The 26,585-nt window shown below is 35.8% G+C and overlaps 1 protein-coding gene across 1 annotated transcript; it reads right to left on the reverse strand.

The window, feature by feature from the left end:
- Positions 1-3,020: 3,020 nt before the first annotated feature.
- Positions 3,021-26,585, reverse strand: ywhaz (tyrosine 3-monooxygenase/tryptophan 5-monooxygenase activation protein, zeta polypeptide). The gene is made up of 6 exons (XM_073821718.1): positions 26,465-26,585; positions 22,819-23,121; positions 20,970-21,093; positions 6,532-6,695; positions 6,343-6,438; positions 3,021-4,025 (listed from the first exon to the last, which is right to left on the reverse strand). The coding sequence occupies exons 2-6, from the start codon at positions 23,107-23,109 to the stop codon at positions 3,966-3,968; spliced, it is 735 nt and encodes a 244-aa protein (XP_073677819.1). The 5' UTR covers positions 23,110-23,121; positions 26,465-26,585; the 3' UTR covers positions 3,021-3,965.

Genomic DNA, 26,585 nt, shown 5'->3' on the forward strand with positions numbered 1-26,585 from the left:
CAAATATATATATAATATAATATAATATAATAGGGCTTTTTAGATACAGCAACTGGATCAGTTTTTTTTTAATTATTCAGTTTCAAAGAGCAGTTTCTAGCCACTGATATGTGCATTTACTAATCATTTTCATTTTTATTTTATTATTATTATTTTTTTTTTAGATTTTCTTGATCCCCATGGAAATCACAATTGAAAAATTTCTTGATATTTTCAGGTTTTCTATAATTATATTATATTATATTATTATATATTATTTACATATACATATTTTGAAATAAATTATTCAGTTTTAAAGAGCAATTTGTAGCCACTGAATTGTGCATTTACTAATAATTTTCATTATTTAATTTTTTTAAAAGATTTTTTTTATCCCTACATTTTAAAGGACTCAAAAGCACAATTTAAAATGTATATAATAATAAAAAATATAATATAATATAATATTTTTTTTTTCATTATTATTATTATTAGAAATTATTCCAGTTTCAAAGAGCAGTTTCTAGCCACTGAAATGTGCATTTAATACTAATTTTCATGATTTTTTTAAATTAAAATTGTATGATTTTCTTGATCCCCATAAGTTTTCAAAGCCTGGAAATCACAATTTTTAAATTCCCTGATATTTCCAGGTTTCTATAATTGTTATATTAAATAATATTATGCCTAAAACAGACACATTTTGACCACTAAATTACTATTAATTTGAATTAATTTACATAAGTTTTGAAAGACTCACAAGCACAATTCACAATTTTAAAATTCCCTGTCCAGGTCAGTGTTATTTTAGTATCATCACATACTTTTAAATGTAATAAAATAGTATTTTTGTATATGTATATGTATATATATATATATATATTATATTATTAAGTGTTTAGTTTTAGTTTTTAATTTCGCTTTATTTTTTTTTACTTCAGCTTAAACTAAAATGACAAATGTTTGATGATTTTTTAAATATTTAATTTCAGTTAATGTTGACTTAACGTTAACGTAATGAAATGTATTTATCTTTTAGTTAACGATAATAACCCTGTCTGAGTTTTGGTTAAGCAGGAAGGCAATTGTGCAGACATCATGAACAAATCACATTGCTTGTTCATGATTACAGCGTTAATATCAGGTCATTTGAGTTACTCAGCATTATCCTCAGTCACCTGTCCTGAAAGTCACCTCTCCTCCTCGGTTCAGTGAATCTGGTGCAGGACTCAGATGACTGCAGTCCCACAGAGATGATATGACCCAGATCCTGCTCCGCATGTAAAGCAGCTCTTGACCACCAACACGGCATTAAAGCACCGCCCCAGATTGGAAAGTCAAAATGTTGTTCCAAACTTTTCTTTTTTCTGCTGAGCTAATCAGCACAAAGTCCAGGTGGTTCGTTTCAATGCAACAAGAGAGGAAAAAGTTCAACTTGTGCCTTTAATTCAGCAGACTGAATTTTTTTAGATTAGTCTTCTGCTGTAGCTCGCCGTTCCTGTTTGTATTAATGTCAATTAGTCAGTTTAAACTAGTATACTTTGCCAGCATGATTAGCAAGTTACTAGCATGTTGCTAACATGTTTCTAACATGCAAGAAACATTCAGTCAAATAGCTTGAAGTTTAAAGTAGTTTTAAAAGGTTAAAATTTCAATGTTTTGAAGGCAATAGTTTGTCAGATATAGATAGATAGGGATGGTAGCTAGGGTGTTGCTATTGGTTGCTAGGGTACCCAGGGAGGTTGCTAAGGTGTTGCTATTTGGTTGCTAGGGTGTTATTAACATGTTGTTACTATGATCAGCAAGTTATTAGCATGTTTATAACATGATTGGCAAGTTACTAGCATGATTCTAGCACAATTAGCAAGTTACTAGCATGTTGCTGACATGTTTCTAGTGTACAAGAAACATTTCAGTCTGAAATAGTTTGAAGTTTAAAGTAGTTTTAAAAGGTTAAAGTTTCAATGTTTTGAAGGCAATACAGTTTGTCAGATATAGACCGATAGGGATGGTTGCTAGGGTGTTGCTATGCGGTTGCTAGGCTACCCAGGGCGGTTGCTAAGGTGTTGCTATGCACTCAGGGTGGTTGCTAGGGTGTTACTAACATGTTACCACGATTAGCAAGTTATTAGCATGTTTCTAGCATGATTGGCAAGTTACTAACACGATTCTAGCACGATTAGCAAGTTACTAGCATGTAAGAAACATTCAGTCAAATAGATCAAGTTTAAAGTAGTTTTAAAAGGTTAAAATGTCAATATTTTGAAGGTAATACAGTTTGTCAGATATAGATAGGGATGGTAGCTAGGGTGTTGCTATGCTAGGGTACCCAGGGCGGTTGCTAAGGTGTTGCTATGCAGTTGCTAGGTATTCAGGGTGGTTGCTATGGTGTTACTAGCATGTTGTTACCGTAATTAACAAGTTATTAGCATGTTTCTAACATGTCTATCATGTTACTAACATGTTTCTAACATGATTAGCATGTTGCTAACATGTTTCTAGCATGCAAGAAACATTTCAGTTTGAAATAGTTTGAAGTTTAAAGTAGTTTTAAAAGGTTAAAATTTCAATGTTTTGAAGGCAATAAAGTTTGTCAGATATAGATAGGGATGGTTGCTAAGGTGTTGCTATGCAGTTACTAGGGTACCAAGGACGGTTGCTTAGGTGTTGTTATGCAGTTGCTAGGGTACCGAGGACGGTTGCTAAGGTGTTGCTATGCAGTTGCTAGGTACAAGTGGCCATGTATTTAGCATGAGAATCCAACTCTTTAATAGTCTCAATAACATGCAAGAAACAGCATTTTGACATCAGTTTCAGCTCAGAGCCACTTGTGTTAAATCACAGATGCATTCGACTGCTCTAGATGCAATTTCCCATTGTTTTGTTTGAGTAAATGTCAATTTAGATTTTTTTTGGGAACTAATTATTTGAAAAACTTTCATTTGCATCATAGTAACGAACCCCAAGCGAGTATTTGAAGTGCAGGGCCAGGTTTGAAAAACAGCAGAGACCGACCGCAGCTCAAAAAGCACAGGAGATCATTTGGTTTGTGTTTTATCTGTTTTAATTCCACTAACATGAAATCCAGATCCCTCCGCCCACCCTCCATAACAAATAACAATAATGCTGAGTGTTTCTGTATGAAAATTCCAAGACAGTTTGTAGGCAGCCCAATCAGCCAACTCCAGTCACCCTGATTAACTAAAGCCACATGCATTTTAGGCGAGTATCAAAAAGAGTAAACAAAACAAACTAAAAACAGATTTAGTAAGTAGTAGTACAAATAAAACAAAACCAAAACTCCTAATAGAAAACAGTATTAATCAGAGAAGCACATGAAAAGCATTACTTACTGCTCCGGTAACAAGACTTTTATATCAAAGTTACAGTATAAGCCATGTGTGTCAAGTCTTTTTTTTTTTTTTTTTTTTGATCTTAGGTCTGAGAGATTGTACGCGTTATTCACCAATGAGAAACCAAACACTTGACAATTGAAGTAGAATGTCTTGCACGAGCCCAATCGGTCACAAGTATTCGTTCATACTGACTTTTGGTTTATTTCCCGTGATTCGTTAGGAAAATGAAGAATTCAGTCTAAGCCACAAGAAACCCATCACTAAATGCTCCCCTAGCAAACTCAGAAAAGGGTTCATACTCTCGCTCGCTCTCTCTCTCTCTCTCACATATGCACCCACAGCAAAGTTGATGTTGTCTTGATGGTGTCCGGCAACCTGCATGAGCACACATCAAGCCAACAAACTACGCCGCGTTCTCCAATCCACAATTAACACATTTTTAAAGACAAACGACTGCTGTTTGCCCCCCCTTTAAACAAACACACGTACACAAACACAGTCTTTCCTTCACACTCTCAAATCCAAACACACACATAAATGACGGGCTGGTGAGTATGAAGCTGGAACTGTAAAAGCGTCAGCGTTGTCTCTCGCCGTGCTGACTGGAAAGGTTTCTTTGTGGAGTTGGCTTTAGTTTTCCCGGCCCTCCTCTGTGTCCTCACCGTCGGCCTGATTGTCGGAGGTCCACAGCTGAAAACGGTCAAACGGGGGAATGTTAAAATGTGCACATCCATATTCATCCATTCAAATGTCAATTTCTTTTCTTTTGAACATGGAAAATGGCTAGACAAGAGCATGATACATTTGGAGTTACATATATATGGTTTTAGTTGGTAGAGCTACAGCTGATCATTTAAACAGGTGTTTTAGCAGTAAGAGGTACAAATTACACATCACTAGCTTTCTTGGGAATCATTTTAACTCACTGTTAATTTGTGTTTGACCTCTTTATACTCAGGATCATCTACTGTAGGTAATGTTGCTTTTTCAGGATATATGTGGCAAAAAAATGTAAATGCAATTTATGCCATTTGTTATGACAGAGTTTTTTTTTTTTTTTAGCATCTTATGTTATGAGGTCTCCATTTTGAAGTTAAAGGGGAAAATGCATTTTCAGGTCTTTATATTTTATATCTGGCAATTATTTCTAATATTTGTAAATGTTTTTCATTATTCTTTCTCATTAATAACGTTAAGACACTCCATTTTAAAATTAGAAAGGTTATAAATGCATTTTCAGATCTTTATATTTTATATCTGGACATTAGTTTTAATATTTGTAAATGTTTTTTATTATTCATCCTCATTAACAAAATGTAGACCTGTTTTGTGCCGCATTTTTTTTTTTTTCAGCATCTTACGTTATGAGCTCTCTATTTTGAAGGTAAAGAGGTCATGAAGTGCATTTTCAGATCTTTTACATCTGGATATTAATTGTAATATTTGTAAAATGTTTTTCATTATTCATCCTCATCAACAAAATTCAGGCCTGTTTTATGCTGCATTTCTGTTGTTTTTCAGCATCTTATGTTGTGAGCTCTCTATTTTGAAGTTAAAGGGGTCATGAAGTGCATTTTCAGATCTTTTACATCTGGATATTAATTGTAATATTTGTAAAATGTTTTTCATTATTCATCCTCATTACCAAAATTTAGCCCTGTGTTATGCTACATTTCTGTTGTTTTTCAGCATCTTATGTTATGAGCTCTCTATTTTGGAGTTAAAGAGGTCACGAAATGCATTTTCAGACATTTATATTTTATATTTGGTGAAGTTCTAATACTTATAAATGTTTTTCTTTATTTATCCTCATTAACAAATTTTAGGCCTGTTTTATGCCACATTTCTGTTTTCTTTTCTTTTCTTAAGCATTTTACATTATAAGGACTCCATTTCAAAGTTTAAGAGGTCATGAAGTGCATTTTCAGATCTTTTATATTTTATATCTGGCAGTTATTTGTAATATCTGTAAAACGCTTTTTCATTATTAACAAAATTTAGGCCTGTTTTATGCCACATTTCTGTTGTTTTTCAGCATCTTATGTTATGAGCTCTCTATTTTTAAGTTCAAGGAGTCATGATATGCATTTTCAGACCTTTATATTTTATATCTGGCAGTAAGTTCTAATATTTGTAAAAACCTTTTTTTTTTTTACAATTCATTTGCAAAAAATATATCCGCATTTCTGTTGTTTTTTCAGTATCTTACGTTATGAGGTCTCCATTTTGAAGTTTAAGGGATCATGAAATGCATTTTCAGGTCTTTATATTTTATATCTGGCAATTATTTCTAATATTTGTAAAACATTTTTCATTATTCATCCTCATTAATAAAATTTAGGCCTGTTTTGTGCCACATTTCTGTTGTTTTTCAACATCTTTTGTTGTGAGCTCCCCATTTTGAAGTTAAAGAGGTCATGAAATGCATTTTCAGATCTTTATATTTTATCTGGTGGTAAGTTCTAATATTTGTAAAAAGAATCAAATTATTAATTTTCATAAAAAAAAAAAAAAAACAGCTAATTTCTAGGTGCGTTAACTTTTCAGAAACGCAAGTAAACGCTGTGATTGGTAAACTTCATTGCACCGATTTCACACGTTTCAGAAGGGTGGAAAACAAAAGGTCTTATTTTAAACTGGAAAGTTATGTAAGAAACCTGAAGTGTTTTCATTGTAGAATAACCTCTTATATGTGTAAGCATCAAGGACATTTAGATTTTTCAATTCACAACCCACTTAAAAGTTGTTCAGCATTAAAAAAATGTGTTTCCAAGCCCCTGTTTATCAAGCTTTTTGAACATGTTGATTTAATGATTTGACCATTTGAATACCTCCTATACTTTGTAAATGAATCAAATAAACTTGCTGTATTCCACTAGAGACCTTTCCAATGACTGTCTAATCTTTACAACGTTTTTACAGACCATTATGATCATAATGCTATTTTATTGAGTGGCTTTTACTTAGGTAACAGTTAAAGTGCTAATAAAAGAAAACAGGAACTCACTGTCAGATTGTCTCTAAGTAGCTGCATGATGAGTGTGCTGTCTTTATACGAGTCTTCGGTTAACTGGTCCAGCTCAGCAATGGCATCATCAAAAGCCTACATAAGAACAAATACATAAATAAAACCAAACTTTTTTCTGTGTAAGAAAAAAATCTTTGAAGAACCCATTTCATAAGAACCCATTCTAACCTTTTTGGCCAGTTCACAGGCCTGCTCTGGAGAGTTCAGGATCTCATAGTAAAAGACTGAAAAATTGAGAGCCAGGCCCAGGCGGATGGGATGAGTGGGCTGCATGTTGTCTTTGCTGATGTCAAAGGCGGCCTGGTACCCTTCCTGAGACTTCTGGATGATATCTGTTTACAAACACACGTTGTTATTTATGCAAGAATCATTTCATGTTTTCCCACAGAAGAAAACAGATTAAGGTTGACAATATACACTAGTGTTCAAAAGTTCAGAGTCTGTACATTCTTTTCTTTTTTGGAAAGAAAGAAAAGAATACTTCTATTCAGAGAGGATGCATTAAACAGATCAAATGTGACAGTAAAGACATTTATAATGTTACAAAAGATTTACATTTCAAATAAATGCTGTTTTTTGAACTTTATCTATCAAAGAATCCTAAAAAATTAAATGTATCATGGTTTCCACAAAAATATAAAATGTAGAACATATTAGAATGATTTCTGAAGAATCATGTGAAGACTTGAAGACTGGACTTATGTTAAAAATATAGCTTTGCAGCACAGGAATAAATTACATTTTAAAATATATTCAAATAGAAAACAACTACTTAAAATAATAATTTCATACATTCCTACAGAATAAAACAGATTAAGGCTGACGATATACACTAGTGTTCAAAAGTTCAGGGTCTGAAGGTTTGTTTGTTTTTTTGGAAGGAAAGAAATGAATACGTCTATTCAGAAAGGATGCATTAAATTAATCAAATGTGACAGTAAAGACATTTATAATGTTACAAAAGATTAAATAAATGCTGTTCTTTTGAAATTTCTAATTATCAAAGAATCTTGAAAAATAAAATGCATCAAAGTTTCCACAAAAATATAAAATGTAGAACACAATGATTTCTGAAGAATCATGTGACACTTGAAGACTGCAGTAATGTTAAAAATATAGCTTTGTCGCACAGGAATAAATTAAAATTTTAAATATATTCAAATAGAAAAGTTATTTTAAAGAATAATTTCATATTTTCCTACAGAATTAAACAGATTAAGTCTGACAATATACACTAGTGTTCAAAAGTTCAGGATCTGAAGGTTTGTTAGTTTGTTTTTTGGAAGGAAAGAAATTAATACGTCTATTCAGAAAGGATGCATTAAATTGATCCAAATGTGACAGTAAAGACATTTATAATGTTACAAAAGATTTATATTTCAAATAAATGCTGTTCTTTTGAACTTTCTATTTATGAAAGAATCTTGAAAAATAAAATGCATCACTGTTTCCACAAAAATATAACATGTAGAACACAATTTCTGAAGGATCATGTGACACTTGAAGACTGGAGTAATGATGTTAAAAATATCAGACCTGCAAACTCATCAGAGGAAAAAAGGTGACAGTGTCGGGGGGGGTGGAACGAGGCAGTAGATCAGTCTCAAGAGTGTCCACCTAATATATAGCACATACAAAATGAGCTTTAGCGGAAGTTTACGAGCTGCTTATCTCAATGCAGAAGTTCTAAAGAACGCTCCGTGGATACGGTCATTTCAATTTCCATCAGAGTTTCCACATTAGGTCAGGTGTCTCTTGACAGGCGCGAACACAGATAGCAGTGTGTTTCAAGATACTGAAACAAGCGCTGAGATTGGTCCAGGAAAAATGTCATTTATAAGAATTGTCCAATAATGGCCTACATGGCACGCAAGCCCACCCCCACCTCCCTCTCTTGACAGGCGCGAGCTCAGTTGAGATTCCGATCGGCCCAGATGTCAGTTAACGCAAGCCCAACCCCCCCCCCCCCCCCTCCCTCCCTAAAAAAACTCTCCGGTTCTACACGATTCACGTGAATGACCCAATTGACAATGAAAACAGCGATTGTCGCCGAAAAGCGACAAGTTTGCAGGTATGAAATATAGCTTTGTAGCACAGGAATAAATGAAAATAGAAAACAATTATTTTAAACTGTAATAATATTTTAGATTTTTACTGTGTTTTACAGTATTTTGGATCAAATAAATGCAGCCTTTATAAGCAGAAGACTTCTTTCAAAAATAAACTGTTGGAACAGTCGTGCATATAAAACATGTACAATATTTTACAGGATTTGCAAGCCATAAAGTATTAAATTCAGGCAATCTGATGTTAATACGCATTTTTATGGCCTGTTAAGTGTCCTAAAGCCTCCCCTCCTGCCTTGTGTATGACCAATTCAACATTTTGCATGAGTCACTCAAGTTTGGTGAGGAGTGTTATATAAACGATGAAGTATTGCTCCTCGTGATTATTTTGAGAGTGGAAAATCTGCTTCTAATCCAACTAGGTTCGTACTCTTTTAGATCTGTTTATGCCTAATGATGGTTACTATAGTGGAAAAAATAAAAATAGATAAATCCAAGCCATTTCAAAACATCCATTTTGTTGTTAGATTTTTCACATGGCTGAAAATGAGATAATTTTCTTCTCCTCTGCACAATGGAGAGCTGTTAGTCATAGTCAATATCACGGTGCATTAAGAGCCTGCGGTTGCCCGTATTGATCCGTGCGCAGAGAAAAATACATAAATATTTGAAAGAGACAGGCAGCTCTATAAAGAGCGTTGGACGCACTGTGCCTGATGAGCAGTAATTGTTCATCTGAAGAGCTTCGGGAGACCGTGGCCGAGCGCTGCATATATTAAAGCCAGCCGCAGGAGGTTCAGCCTACTGCCGAAACCCAGCTGGACGACACGCATCAGCCAGATGCTGTTGCCATGGCGATGATCACGCATCCCATCACACTGACAGTAGTAGGTCAGCGGCTGCTTACGCTCAAACAGACCGCCGATGTTCTTCCCTCTCTAGAAAGAACATGCAGCTGAACCGTAATGCTACATAAACAGGCTGATCTGGGATCTGCGGCACAGCCCGCTCCTGTCGTTTCCACAGATGGCAGCTTCAGTCAGATCACTCGCTCCTGTGCTGCCATAGAAACACACCAGGCTCTTAAAAATTCATCAAACCCTGCAGGGAGAAGAAGCAGCCCTAATAACTTCATGCATCTATCGGAAAGAGTGAATTATTACTTCCACAGACGGACTCAGCCAAAGACCACATGTGGAGGGAAATCACTCATTAGCCTCATTAACGTAATGAAACGAGGTGGAGCAGGATAGACTGAACTGCGTGCTGCAGCGCTTCCTGCAACAAAACTGCGCCGAGTCTGGATCTGCAGCCGAGAAGTCAGCTTGCGAATCGAATGTGATGAGAGAAAGACTGGATGGTGGAAAACTAAAACTAAACATTTGCATTGTCCTTGCTGGAAGCACACAAAACAGCCAAATCACTCGATTGGCTTGGTTTTATTGTATTAAAGGTGCCACAGAATGTGAAACTGTATTTACCTTGGCATAGCTGAATAATAACAGTTCTGTACATAGACATGACATACCGTGAGTCTCAAACACCATAATTTTCTCAAGTATTCTTATATAAATCTGGTGTTTACAAAAGACCACTGAAAAATAGGCTAATCCTAACATAACAGCGACTATGACGTAATAATCTCGGGATCACTAATAGTCACGCCCCCAACATTTGCATCGCCCAATCATCAGAAGTTCTGCGGGTAGGTCATTGTGAAAAAAAAAAAAAGCGAGTACAATAGCGAAAATGGCAGATCACAGGAATAAATGTTATGTTCCAGGTTGTGCAGGAGATGTTAAGTGCAGGGATGGGTTGGTGTCTGAACTCAGAAAGGCAAGGAAAACAAATAAGGTGATCTAATAAATTAAGGCGAGCCACTGAAGGAACACGGTTAGCTTATTGCTAGCAGTAGCCTGTTACATTGCAGTACATAAGATTTCACTTACCACATAAACAGAGTAAGGAGAGATGACTGCGCAGATGATGGCGAATGATTTACAGATCCTGAGCATCACTAACAAGCATCTAAACTTATGTGGTAAGTACTGCGGCTATAGTATAATGGTACACAGAGCATGTGCAATCACAAAAGTGAAAGTAAAATGATCGTGCATTCAAAACGGCAGTTTCAATGACCCGCATATTAAGCGGGTCGAGCTCCGTAAATAAATATATATTTTCCTCCATGTGCGAGCTACTAAAATGAGCCTCTCTGTGAAACAGCCAATCAGAGCAGAGCTCATCATTATTATTCATGAACCTTCCAAATAAGGCAATAACAGATCATTTCATTCTAGGGACAAATCCTAGGGTTGTAAATGGACCTGTAAAACCATTTCTGGAGAATTTTTGTCCTTACCTAACCTAACCTTCTATGTAGATATCAGAGAATTTAAAATATTGTATCAATGCATTCTATGGCGCCTTTTAATAACTTAAAGTAATTTGAAATTACACAAACAGCACAAGTGAATGATGGCGCTCTCTCTCTTTCTCTTTCAAAGTGAGCAAATAACTTCCAATCACCACATTGGGTCTGACTATAAGCGACTATAACTCCGTTTGCAGTGCAGACTTTTTTCCCACACTCTTGTTAACGGATTAAAGCGTTCAAGCTGCGCACGGTTGTGGTCTGGCAGTGCGTTTCAGGAGCGGTGCGTCTGCAGCAGTGCAGAGATAATTTCCGCAACGAGTCTGTGCTGTGATTTATATCATATTTTAGTACCGGTATATCGTGCAACACTATAAAGCAGATATATGAGCTACCGTGAGGATATTACATTCAGGCATGAAAGCGTCACACTGGACGTCCTTAAATTAATCTGCAAGCAGCTTGTGTCTCAAGAGCTTCATGAACTAGGACACAAGACCTTCAGATCTAAACCTCCATCCCTCATTTCCACATATATAATTAATGAAAGCTCTGAGTCTGTGGCTACTTCATGACTCTATTAAGAGGGTTAATTGATTGACCTCTTGAGTTCAGAAGCATCAAACATCAGTCTGCTGGTGGTTTCAGGAAACCTCACACTCATTTCCAAACCTTACCAATGTTGCTCGTGATTCTAATAGGTACCAAAATGCACAACTGAGATGGAGTTATTTTTTCATTTATTCTTTGAAGTACTTGATAAAGTATTTAAGGAGATTTCCCCTGACACAAAGGATTAGCTCACTTCCAGAACAAGTTTTAATTTGTCTTCCAAGATTTTCATGTCTTTCTTCAGTCGTAAAGACATTATGTATTTTGAGGAAAACATTTCAGGATTTTTCTCCATATAGTGGACTTCTATGGTGAGTTTGAACTTCCAAAATACAGTTTAAATGCAGCTTCAAAGGGCTCTAAATGATCCCAGCCAAGGAAGAAGGGTCTTATCTAGCAAAACGATCAGTTATTTTCTATAAAAATTACAACTGATATACTTTTCAACCTCAAATGATTGTCTTGTTTAGCTCTGTGATGTGTATGCGCACTCTGTGTATTTCGGTTCAAGACAGTTAGGGTATGTCGAAAAACTCCAATCTTCTTAAACTTCAAAACCATCCTATATCGTTGCAGAAGTACCCCCAAACGCCCTTTACATAAAAAGGTAAAACATCGATGTAGTATGATTTTAAAGTTGGAGGAGAAAATGAGATGGGAGTTTTTCGACATACCCTGTCTTGAATGCATGCACATTGGAGAGCTAGACAAGACAAGCATTTGTGGTTGAGGTTGTGGTTATTTTTGTAGAAAATAACTGATCATTTTGGTAGATAAGACCCTTCTTCCTCAGCTGGGATTGTTTAGAGTCATGCGTTTAAATTGCATTTTGGAAATTCAATCTTACAGCCACCATAGGAGTCCACTATATGGAGATAATTCCTGAAATGTTTTCCTCAAAAAACAATTTCTTTACAAATGAAGAAAGAAAGACATGAACATCTTGGATGACAAGGGGATAGGTAAATTATCTGAAATTTTGAACTAATCCTTTAATACCAATAGCAATAGCAGAGCATTCTGAAATTGTCTTCTCCATGAGATGTGGACATATGTATCAGGCAGCATCATTCTGCTGCATACTGTTTGGATCAGGGTTTGTGTTGGCGTGCGTGAGATGCCTCTAGGTAGGCAGCTAGAGAGTTTGGAGTACAGCCAGTATACTAGCTCAAGGACAAACACATGAGTAAAACACCACTAAAATCACTACAAGAGTTATATATGCGGTTATGTAAGATTATTCATGTATTAGGGGTGGGAATCTTCAGGCACTTCACGATCCGATCCGATTCCGATTCTGGGAGTCACGATCCGATTCCAAAACGATTCTTGATCTACATTTTTTCCCCAATTAATTCTTCTGCTGTGCAAATACTACTTTACAATTTTAAAAACATGTAAAATTGCAGTTTCTATGCTTTTTGTTTATAGTTGGAATCTCTGTAAAAGTAGGTGTGTCAATCTTCACCAGTTTCAAGATTCAAGTTAATTACTGTTTTCATTAACAACTAAATATCACGATGAACACATTCTCAGTTTTCAATAGTACTGCACATGGCTACATTTTCATATTTGTTTTATATCAAATTTAATTTGGGCCAACTTTACTTTATTTTTTAAATTATGTAAGCAAGGTACTTTTTAAAACAATTACTTATTTAAAATAAGTTTTCTTCAGGTATCCGAAAGTTTACAGACAATAGTTTTTCTTTTTTCCTCAGCATTACTGCCATTTTATTATTACTGATGAGATCATAAGGCAGCTTTAACAGGCTGCATTCAAACTAATGCACAGCAGTGGCGAGAGGTGACACTTTTATTTACCAGGTATGCTAAAACCACCAGTAATACCAAAAATAATAATATCTTTACATTATTCAGACACCAATAAAATCAGAGACGAAATCATATTTTAATATTTCCTCTTTTTCCTGTTTATTATTATTTTTAAAAATATATATACATTTTATATGGGCTATTTTTTTCTGTGGACTTTAAACTTTTGAATTGTTGAGAAATTATGAAAATATACATATTATATATAATATACAAAAATACAATACATTTTTGGCAATCAGGATCTGGCAGCAACAGCGCGTTTTTCCGCTTGGTCGAGCGCTTCTCGGACAGCTTACCCCGCGAATGAAATCACGCGCATGACAGCAAAACAGAATGCGCATCAATTCTGAGGAGTCGAGGAAGATACGGAGAATCTGCTTGCCCAGAAGATTCAAATAAGGGATTCATTTATAAGCATGTTTATATTATTTAACACGTGAACGCATTCTCTCTGACAGCCTGAGTATGCAGAGCATTAGCAGCTTACTGTATATGGACGGAACGCCAATGATGCACAGATCTATTTCAATATATCAGATGTTTTGTCCTGCTCTGAAAACATAACTGACTGTATGTACAGTTTCGTTTGAAACTATTCCAAAATGCAAGTGCATTTAACCGCATCTGCAATCGAGCTTTAGGACAAACAAACACAAACCGCACGTGAGTCTGTCAGTGCAACAGTTTCTTGCATTCCAGACGGCAGAAATGAACGCATATCTAAAGTAAAACACGACGGATGGAAGCACACTGTCAAGCATTATGCGCACGTGTCTCACAGTGCAGATTCTGTGCGCTGTAGCCAGCCGCGTCTCTCTAGCGCGCACACGTGCCATATGCAGAAAAAAAAAAACAAGCTCAGAATCGATTCTGAAATATTAGGAATCGATTCAGAATCGTTGAAGAGAGAATCGCGATGCATCGATGCATCAATTTTTTCTCCCACCCCTATCATGTATGATTATTCAATCTGGATACACTCCTGATGAAAGGATGTTTTAAAGTAAGCATTAACATTATGCTGATTTAGCCAAATTCTGAGACTTACGGATTCATAAACTGTTAAAACAAATTAGTTGAGTGAATGCTGAAAAGTAGTGAATATTTTTTGCAACACTGGTGTGTGCCATGTATTTTACACCGCATTGTTTAGTAGTAATATATATATTAATTTAATTTTAACTGATTAATAATGTTTATACTATGGGGGCTGCTGAATGCTTGAATCTGATTGGTTGAATGCACGGCTGAAGTAGTTCCAGGCAGGTCTTGACCACATTACATGTCCATATCACTTCGCCAACCCACTTCAGTTCACTAAAATAGGGCCTTATGATTTCCGCAATGTGAAAAGCAGGGATTGAATCGCAGAAACCAGTCATAAAAATGGAATTGACTGTATAATGTGGAAAGTCATGGATTTTGCCATATTTTAGATGAATACATCAAAAATAGATCAAATGTGATATGCACTAGTGTCTTTGAATATTAAACCACAAAAATACAATTTAAATATGAATCCTGCATGTCTCTGTGTGAATAAATGGTGTAGACGCACAGTTTCGTGTATTACACACATACTACATACACATACTGAAGCTCACGTGACACTCGCTGTGTTTTTAGCTTCTGCCGCCTCAATATACGAGTACATAAACTGTTCTGAGAGTCACTTCATGAGCATGTGACTGTTTGTATTGAGAAAAACTTGTCATATACACAAACAGAAACTCTAAGATCATCACAGCAACCCGTCAAAGTAAAAGTTTGGTTTAACTTAGAGAAACTGCGATAGCAATATATTGCTGATTGTAATTATAGTAATAAAACATTAGTTTAATAAAATCATTTATTTAGAGATGCTTTTGATTGTTAAAAAGTAATGAAACCATTAAAATCCTAAAACCTAATGGAAAACAGAATTTTGTAAAAAAAAAAGAAAAAAAAAAACTGAATTTGAGAAAAAAAAAAAAAACATTTCATAGGGCCTTAATGTAATTTTTGTTAAACTTTTAATGAATTTCTGTTAAGTTGTGTAAGTTTCATGATTTCAATCAATGCTTTTTAATTAATATTTAAATGTAATTTAACCATTAAACCAGAGTCTAGAATAGAGCCCGACCGATTTATCGGCAGGCCGATATTAGGCATTTTCCAAACTATCGGTATCGGCATTTATAATGGCCGATAAATGAATATTTCAAAAAATAAAATAAAAACGGACGAAACACCCTTCAACCATGTCTTGAGTGTTGCTGTTGTATAGTTTGTCCACCAGAGGGCACTCTACACCGTCCCTGTTGGCAACACTCGTGTATAACGCGCCACACATCCTGCAACTTGCTGATCCAGCCAGAGTCGGGCAGAGAGAGACAGTTATCCGCGAGTGAGATCGTCGGTAAAGTGTGTTCATGGTAGGGTTGGGAATCGAAAATCGATTCCGATTCCGGAATTGGATACTTAAGATAAAGAATCGGATATGTTTTATAAAATTAAAATGTCGATTCCTCTTATCAATTCCTGGGTGCAATTTTTCATCTAGTGATCTGCCAGGACCTTCCGCGCGTGCAATCTGCCAGGACCTTGTGTGGTAATGTACAAGATGGATTGCGCAAAGTGCTCAAAAGTGTGTATACGCTTTGTAAAAACCGAAGACAAAGCTACCGCTGCACGCAAACTTCATCTTAGAGATCTGCAAGGGACAGGTGTTTTAGTCCCGCGCCCGCCCGCTCCAAAAGGAATATATGTTATTTCGTCCCGCAAAAGGCCACATAAAAGTAACTTATACCCCCGCGGGAAGACAGGTATCTACTTCATCTCTTGGCTGCATGAAACAAACCCTCCCATTAATGTAAAGGCAAAGATGCTCAGAGTAATAGTAACAAACTCTATCAGTGGAAGCTAGTGGAAGGCCGCTAACGTTAACATTAATGAGCTTGGAAACCACAACGAACTTATTCTGCCTAAATAAAGTAATGATTACTGTATTTATAATTAGCATATCTCTAGTTAGTCTCTGGATTGTAAAATGTAAGTTAGACTTGCGAGGAGTGAACATTTAGACAGAGAAAAAGTTCACATAATGGATTTAGATCGCTAAATAGTAGGTTTTAGAAGCAGGCAGCAACTGATGATTGAAAATGGTTTGATGTAGCTTGGTGGAAAGAATTTAAAAAGTGCAGGTAAAGGGATAAGCAAGCTGACATTGTAATTATAAGGTAGCTTATTTTTATACATTTTATTTATCAGAACTTTAATATATTTTGATGTTCCTCTGTTCCGTTGTGACAATAATATTTTAGTGAATACTCATAAATAACTACAAATAACTATTCTTGTACTAGAACCTGCCTCTGCTGGACTGGAGCTATTGAGGATTGACTAATTCAGTACACTACCTCAAATACTGTTAGCAATTTATATTTTGCTGTTGTTGTTATTAATCAGAACTTAACAGAATTTGTCTCCAGTCCTATTCAAAGTTATATTTATGAAGCTTACCAAGTCTTTTAAAAATGGTAACTTTGATTTGGTTGTTGTTGTTTTTGTTCAAAGGACTTTACGTTTCATATCTTAAGTTTGTATTTTCATACATTTTATTTATCAGAACTTTAATATATTTTGATGTTCCTCTGTTCTGTTGTGACAATAAAAGAAACAAGTTTCTTTTTAAAATGCATTATATTATGTTAGTTAAAAACTCATAAATAACTACAAATAACTAATGTTAGGGAAATCTGTTAATGTTTTGTTGCGTGTTTCTGAAATTGAAAAAATAAATAAAAGATATCGGCCGATATATCGGATTTTAAAACCAACAAATATTTGTATCAGTATCGGCCTTCAAAATCCTTTATCGGTCGGCCTCTAGTCTAGAATAATTAAAATGGAAAAAAATGGAAGCCAGGAAAACAGAGGAAAAAACCCCCCAAACCAAACCAAAAACAAAAAACAAAAAAAACAAAACAAAATTGACAAAAATAAAACTGAATCCAGTCATAAAAACGGAATTTACAGTTTAACGCGGAATGTCACAGAATTTGTTAAAGTTTGGATGAATTATTTAAAAGTAGGTCATTACACTTAAATTAAATCGCGGTATGGACTAATATTTGTAAATATTAAGCTGCAAAACGACTATTTCAATATTAATTCTGTGTGTCTCGGTGTTAATGAATGGCGCACTCGTAGTTTTGTTTACTACTCGTACTGAAGCGTGCGGGACACTTGCGGTAATATTACAGGACTGCAGACTGCAACCATTTTTTCTGTTGGTGCAACTAATTCTTGTGAGTGGTCGCACCGCGTTGTTCAACTCATAAGCGCTGTCATTTCTGTTGCATATGAGAAACATCAAATGGCAAACGAAACAAAAGCTAAACCAAACCGCTCCAAGTTTGAGCTTCGCAGCGCTGACCGTTTATCAGCTCGGACCACAATACAAACAAACTTGCATGAGCCCAGAACAGCCCAAGTTGAATTTGCGACACTGTTACTGATCCAAGATCCAGTGAGAAGCGTTTGAATTCACCGAACAATGAATAAGGTTGGTGCGAGATCTACTGAGAATCTTTCAAATTCTGCCCAGAATTCTGTTATAAACCAGAAGTAGTAATGCCAACCATAAAAATACTGTCAAATGAATGTCAGATAATAAAAATACTCTAGTTCACTGTATGTATTTGTTCCTGAAGCAAGTCTGAAGCAAAGCATACAATAATTCTATCAATTCATAAAGGGTTAGTAGTATCTACAGCTGTATATACAGATACACACCCAGGTATCGGATCAGTACTCTGTACCGGCCCATACCCTAAGCCCAAGTATCAGGATTCGGTATCGGGAAGGGAAAAATAATATCGGAACATCTCTAGCAGAAACTCAGGTAATTCTCATGTGCTTAATCTCTCTCTCTTTGTCTGCTAACTCCATTATTAACCGTATTAGTCTGCCATCAATGGCTCAAGCCTCTGTTACTAGGTCTAAAACAACGTTTTGGAATTAGCAACGGAGGCGTTGGATGAGATATGTAAGAAATTAATCCTATACACAGGAGCGTTTTAAGGACAAAACCTGACTAATGCTTTGAAATACATTATCAGAATAATGTCATGAGGTGTGGTGGGCATGGTATAAGCAGAATCCAGTCTATTGATTTAATAGAAAATAATGCACAGCTGAGCTCTGCTGCGTGTCGTGGCCGCAGCACCACCTTGGGTGTGCATTATATTATAATTATTCAACAGCCCGTCATTAATTATTTCTTACTTACGCCTGTATTTGATTAACACTAATGGTATATTTTGTATTAAATCATAAATCCAAAAATCCATTCTTAGCGCACTTTTTGTGCTTGATAGTGCTATATAAGTAAAACTGACATCAGCATTGAAAACTTTGGAGAAAGAAAGAATAATAATAAAACAGACTTTGTGGGGGAAAAATATTTAATATGGCTCTAGTATTGTACCTGTAAGTGCAGCTTACATTGAGAAAATGTTGCACAAAATCTCTTTTAAAACAGAAATGATTTATGGTTAAAAATCATTCTGTTTTAAGAAAGTTTTTGTGCAACATTCCCTCAATAATCAGCCATTAAGGGTGTGGAAGCACAAGTAAAGACCTGTTCTACTGGTAGCTCCCAAAACCAAAAAAATCTGCATGTGTGTAATGGAGGTGTGGCTGCACAGCTGGCAGCAGACATAGGTAAAGCCTCAAACTCAGATACACCATGCTGAACATCAAAGAACATCTAACATTTAGATACGTTTCTCAAAAATAAAATAAAGGATGTTAAGGAAAAACTAATGTGAATTTTGTATACACTACCAGTCAAATGTTTTTGTACAGTAAGTCTCTTCTGCTCACCAAGCCTGAGTTTATTTGATCCAAAGTACAGGAAAAATATTGAAATATTTTTACAATTTAAAATAACTGTTTTCTGTTTGAATACATTTTAAAATGTAATATATTTCTGTGATCAAAGCTGAATTTTCAGCCTCATTATTCCAGTCTTCAGTGTCACATGATCCTTCAGAAATCATTCTAAATTCTAAAATGCTGATTTGAAACATTTTTATTATTATTATTATTATTATTATTATTATGAAAAATATTTCAAACATTTGAGTACATTTTTTTAGGATTCTTTGATAAACAGAAATCTAAAATAAATTTAGTAAGGATGCTTTAAATTGATGAAAAAGACATTTATAATGTTACAAAAGATTTTTTTTTTAGACAAATGCTGTTTTCTGAACTTTCTATTCATCAAAGAAAGCTGAAATAAAAATTCTACTCAGCAGTTTTCAACATAATAATAATAATCGTTTTTTAAGCAGCAAATCAGAATATTAGAATGATTTCTGAAGGATCATGTGACTGGACTAATGATGCTGAAAATTCAGCTTTGAAGTCACAGAAATAAATGACATTTTAAAATGCATTCAAACAAATAATGGTTACTTTAACCCTTGTGCATTGTTTCAATTTACAACCTTTCGTTATGTTTCGTGGCTGAAAACAGCCACTACTTTAAACTGCTGTAAAAATGTATCAGATAAATATTTTTTTCAAATTTTTTTGCATAAATCTATTAATCAACCTCAGTCCTGCTCAAAAATACTAAATGTTTAAAAAAAATTCAGGATTTTAACTCTTTAATTGCCAAATTCCTAAACGATGTCACTGATTTTGGGGGGAAAAAAAAACACAAAATTACTAATTTTCAATATAAAAGGTAATTGTGGCCTGGATTTTTTTTTTACCTTTTTAACAGTCTTGGACATGTGAAAGATTAGTAAGAACACTGGCTTTCATGCATTGTTAGTTTTGGCGCAGCATCAGATTTTCTTTTTTTCTCCCTCATTTATTGTTTGTGGCTGTTTTTGCCCCATTGACTTCCATTATAACCACATTTTTTGATTGCAAAGCCATGACACCATATAATGCTGAATTCTTGATTGTTTGTGGCTTTCCCTGTTGGGAAGGGGTCAAATTTGTAAATTGTACTGTTGATTATCAGTTGGCCCCATTAACCCTTTAGATAGGCCTTTGCAAAAAAAAAAAAAGCTTAGTTTTACATAGAGTTCTATGGAGTATAACGACATATTATAGTGTGCGTGTATGTATGTGTGTGTGAGCGTGTGTGAAACTTTTTTTTCCGAAATCAGTGACATCATTTAGGAATTTGGCAATTAAAGAGTTAAAATCCTGATTTTTTTTTATAAACATTTAGTATTTTTGAGCAGGACTGAGGTTGATTAATAGATTTATGCAAAAAAAATTTAAAAAATATTTATCTGATACATTTTTACAGCAGTTTAAAGTAGTGGCTGTTTTCAGCCACGAAACATAACGAAAGGGTAGTAAATTTGCCCACAGTGTACTGTTGAGTTTTTGAAAAATTTCAAAGCATTTTCCCAAAATATGTATCAAAATAAGATTAATCACCAAAAATCATTCCATTTGCCTTAACAGAGAAAAAGTTGTGGCCAAATTAAGACTCAACAGCACCCCTCAGTGGACGAAAACGTCCCTAACAACACATAAGGGTTAAATAGTAAATTTAAAAAAAAAAATGTTTTTGCTGTACTTTGGATTAAACAAATTCAGGCTTGGTGAGCAAAAGAGACTTAAACAAAAAAACATTAACAATCAAAAACTTTTGACTGGTAGTGTAAATCTTATCTAAAAGTCAATTAGGAGAAGCTTACCGGTTTTCTCATCTCCTGTGGCGACCTCAGCCAGGTAGCGGTAATAGTCTCCCTTCATCTTCAGGTAGAACACCTGGCTCTCTGCTGGAGAAGTGCTGCGGATCAGAAACTTGTCCAGGAGATGCTGTGGATGAGAGTTCAAGACAATGTATGAAAAAAGTGTTTTTCCCACACTTTATGCCTGGCAAACTTCCATTATTTTCTATAAAGATTAACATTTTTATGGCAACACATGGCATCACAGCTGCTCAAATTTCCAGACAGCAAATACTGGCCAATAAAGGCCTGCTCTACTCCTCTTGCTTTTTGTAAAAGTGCTAAACAGGTGAATAGACTGTAAAATTTTCACAGACAATAATTTGCATTTAAATTGGTCCATATACAACATTTATGTACAGTCACTTGTCTTTTGTGTTTGTTTGTAATATTTTAAATACTCTTGCACTTTCTACCAACAGCATATATTCACCTTTGGTGCGAAAAGCTTTTCATTTTGCAATTCACTTTGTATTTTCATTTTGTTTTTGATGTAAATCATCATTTAAAAAATCATTCTTTCTTGTCAACTTAATTTGGTAAGAAACATCAAGATGAATGCACCTTTAACATGGTGATTTATTGCATCATCTAATAGGCTTGACATGTTGTTCATGTCAAAAGTTGTTGAGAGGATGTAAGATGTAACGTCCAGCTGGCTCTTTCTTTGCAGTAGCCAACTTCAACCCATTACCCTCCTAATGCCAGATTAAACATCACATTCTTCTAGACGCAGTCTAAATAACATCTGGGAAATGGAAGGAATGTCATAAATGCAAAGCATAACATTCCATGTGCCACCGTTTAAGACGCCTCAGGCATAAATCCAACTAAAACGGCCTGGTACAAGGAGAGACAATGGCCCTGTCTGATATCCAGCTACACAGAGTGAGTCTCACCTCCAGTTTTCTGAAAAAACAAAAACAAAAAAAACCTGCATCTAAAACCACTCCCAAGGAAGAGCTGATTCGGTGACCATTCAAACAAAGAACTCCATTGTTTTGCTATCTAGATACATTTTTGGGCAAAACCAGTGACCTCCAGGCTACAGACTGGCTGAAACATCTTTACAAGAGGACAGTGCTTCATTAATTATTTATTAAAATCAGATGCTTCCAGATTTTGTACAAATTGGAACTAGCTCTGAATGAAAATCAAGGGCTGGATTCATGAAAATGAACTAAATGTAAATGTATTATTGCACTGTTTATTTGAAATTTATTTCTCTGTGCATAACACTTTTCTAAATTCAAGTGCCCTAGTAATCTTTAACCAAAATATCTTCCTCTCCCTCTTAAAATGGCATCTTTTCTCTGACATATTCACCGGCACATGGGCGGGAAGACCTGTCATTCACATGAGATCACAGCTATAGCAAATGACAATGACACAATCATTTTCCAATAAACAGGGAAGTCCTGCCCTATATTTTTGCCCTATATCCTTCACTCGGATAGACGTTACAATAGGGTAAAAAACGCAACTGCAACTTGTTTCGTGCTGACTTTAAGATAAATTCCAAATGGTTTGTAAGAATGTTCCAAAGTGCAACTTTTAAAAAATTCCAAAGAATTTCTTAAATATTTATCTGACTGTATGGCAAATCTCGCTAAAGCCTTGATCAACTTAATGAAAAATGCTTTAAAGGCTAAAAATAAGAATAAATTCTTATGAATGTTTCGTGATGCCTGATCGTAGTTCTGGCCAATACCAAAAACACACTGAACAGGACATTCACCATATCTCATTTAAAATGTCAAGCTCTGCCATAGTTGTGATCCCTATCAGCGGTTCTTTCCCTTTCGAAGCTCACCAGAACGTCTTTGCAGATGGCCTTCAGCTCAGACTCGATCTTCTCACGGTACTCTTTAGCCATCTGCTGTTTGTCACTGCCCTCGGTCTTCTGCTCGATGCTGGACACCACCCTCCAAGCGGACCGGCGAGCTCCCACAACATTTTTGTAGGCCACAGAGAGCAGGTTTCTCTCCTCGTCGGTCAGCTCCTCTCCGAGCTCAGTCACTTTCTTCATGGAGTCGGCCATGTCGTCGTAACGCTCGGCCTGCTCCGCCAGTTTGGCCCTCTGCACTTGTTGGCTCTTGTCCATGGCTGCTTGGTTCTACAGGAGGAACACAGGAGTTCAGTCACATGATGGTAGAAAGATGAATATGCAAATTTATCATTTATGGTGTCACAGACTAATGGGAGATCTCAATTAGGCCATTAAACCTAGCTTAAGATCAATCAAATAGAACCTAAAATTGATCTATTATGTTGACTAATGAGGTAAGAGATGACTAATTCAAATTTTAGAGTTTGACCCATTTCCCAAGTGCATAACTTACATCTTACAGTTATATCCTCATCTGTAAATGTTATAAAGTCATACAAGGATTTGTTTTGCATAAAAGCTTATTTTTAGAGGAAGTCTTTGTTAAACTTCACAGATTGACTCAATGAGTGCTGGAGCATAATGCATGTCAAAGAGTACAATGTATTGGTGCATTTATTATAGCAGTAAATGTTGACTGTTTAATGGGGTATAAATGTAAATTTAAATGTAGAAGTCATTTTAATAAACTTCAATTTGTTTGGAGGACAACACTGAGCAAGACAGAACAACTAAAAATAACAGAAATTAAAATACTGTATATTTTTTTAATCCCAATTAATCGCAGCCATTAGTTGAAGACTTATTTTTTTTTAATATGGTAAAATGGTTTCACTTTCTCAACTCCCATTGGCTGTAGCTACAATGTATCACTGTTCATCTGCATAAAGTTAATCTCTGCTCAACTTTGTTACATTGCATACATATTCTGTTATTTATGGTGACTCTGCAAATTGCAGACAATGCAAATTGGAGCAGGGCAATATAGCTAAAATATCGGCTTAATATTCTGACAATACAAAAAAAAAATTTACTTAATTTTTTTTAACACATTAAAAATCTGTTTAAAGCAAGAACGATAATAAGGATAACTAAAATTGCTCTGAAAAATGACTCAATATAGCTACTAGGGCTGGATAATTAATTGAAACCAAAATTCAGAATCTCAGTTTTTTAAACCTGTTAATACTTTCCCATTAAAAAACATACTACTGCGTGTATCGCGGTGCTATATGGACGCGTATGACTGTTGTGCTCACGTCTTTTGCAGCGGAAAGCAAATTGAACTATTTGCGTGAGCAGATTACATAAAGTCAATGCAAAGGCAGCACGACTGCAGCGAATGCTCATTATCGCATCTTCAGCGCAAGTTAAAAATTTTTAACTCGAGTGGAAAATTCACACAACACATTAGTTTTGAGCAGCGTAGAGTAGTGCTTGTTGTTCTTTACATGGTTATGTCACAATGCAACGAGTAAATAAAACTGTATGGGTCATTATAATCAGTAATTATGTCCTCACTGGATGCAACAAATGCCTCATTTATAATGGGTTTTATTGTTTTTGTCTCTTCGCGCCACACGCTTGAGGTTTTCGGCCAATCACAACGCACTAGATAGCCGGCTAATTAGAGCAGACCGCGCTTCCAGAGCTTTGTAAAAATCGACATGTTTTAGAAAGGCAGCAACAATAAATGTACAGTATGTGGAAATGAATGTGTTTTTAAACCTTAAACTGCGTAAACACTTTGCATTACACCAAAAACGCAAAATAATGTTCTTTTTTAGCAACATCATATGACCACTTTAATAATAGCTATAAAGATAAGTATTTTAAAGTCCACACCAATAGACATTAATATTATGTTTTTTATAAACGCATTGCAGTTTTGTCGTCTGCCACTTTAAATGCTTGAGATCTCCAAAAGTGGATTCTGTGATTCCATGTTTTTATCGTTCAACAGATGTGATTTCAATGATATTGTTTCTCCGTGTTGTTACTGTTATAGCTGTGCTGTGGACTACTATTCTCACAGAAATATAATTATTAAGTGTACATCTAGTTTTCATTGTTGGTGTGAACAGGTCTTAACAGTTTTAGTGCTTGAATTTTATTCGTTAGTAACTAATTTGCAACTAGTTAGGAACTTATTAGTAACAAAGAAACTAAGATTTTAATGATTTATTTACTAATCACTCAATATTAAATTTAAAATAAGCAATTTCAAACTCAATTTTCACCATCATGCTATTGGTCCTAATACCAGAACCACTGTGATTAACTGTTAATACATTTTAATCCTAACAAATGGGGTGTTGGCATGCTCACATGTTTTACAAAACATTTAGTGAAATGGACATTTCCTGTTTCCAGATTTATTTTAGAGCATTATCCATTGGCTGTTACTAGCAATTTCACAGGGAGGACTTGACTTCTGTTAATCCAGTGAATAACCTGCTTTTTTTTTTTGGTTGCCGATTTATCGGTGTATTATTAGATAAGACAGGAACTGACAGACAAATGAGAAAGACGGGCCTTGAGCCCCCCCCCCCCCCCCAGAAACAATCATTTTGACTCATCCCACAAGCAGCACCCATTCGTTTAACATGTGACATAAGCGAAAAGCACTGAAAATGGCCAAAAATGCGGACATGCCTTCGCCGACCACGCCCAGTCCACACAGCAGCCCAACAGCAACCAGCGAACAACGCTTAAACAAGACACCCTACATATAAAAAAGGGTTGATCTCGCGTCTGATGTCTGTCTGATCACGGTCCATCCGGGAATTTATGCGTAAGAGCTACTCCCGCCCTGTGCCCGCGCGTGTCCAACCGAGCGCGTTCCGCTCTTTACCTGACGTTACCTTTCTAGCGTCCGCTTTGTCTCAATACGAAACCACGCTAAACCACTGCTCGTTTGCACCATTTTATCCTACAATGGCCTTTCAGACAATGAGAATACATTACACTGTGCTGACAAAGACTAAAACACCTATTCATTTCCATAAGCAAATTCAGAATGACACACATTGTCGATACCTTCAACTGACAGGAACTCCACGGTAGTAAAGCAGTGAGGTAAACGCCCTACTTTTTGCCTAATGTGCCCGACATGATCTGGCTTGCCAGATATCCTCTAGGACCACGCTTGAATGCGATAAATCACATTTTTACGCTAACATCCTGGCTAACACACGAATAATACCGGATGAAGTGATATTTGTGTGCGGAGGAGGAGGACTCATCCTTCCGTTGTCTGGAAAGCTGAAACGGTTGAAGCACGAAGAGAAGCTAAAACGCGGAAAATAGCGTTTATTAAGTCAGGGAATAGCCCAAACGTCGTTTTAGAAGGCAAACTATTATCCGTTTTGAACATCGAGTCATTTCTCAAGCAAAAGCTTTGAAGCATCCCTACGGCAAGCAGCCGTTACAAACCACTTAACGTTAGTTCATTTCGAACGACATTAACGGTTCGGTTAATTTAAAAAAGAGCAGGAGTGAAACAAGCAAATACGGTTGTTGTTTAAGCAACAGTACATTATAGACTTGAATGAAATGAAAGTAAGCCAACCTGTGAATGAGAGTGGTCGCTCTGTCTCCGGCTGTACTACTCAGCTGCCACTCACCGACTGTGGCGCGCAGCACAGCGTTCCTGTGCGATCCACGGGGTTTCCCTCCCACTCACACACTGC

The sequence above is a fragment of the Garra rufa genome, chromosome 17 (genome assembly GCF_049309525.1).
Source record: "Garra rufa chromosome 17, GarRuf1.0, whole genome shotgun sequence".
NCBI lineage: Eukaryota > Metazoa > Chordata > Actinopteri > Cypriniformes > Cyprinidae > Garra > Garra rufa.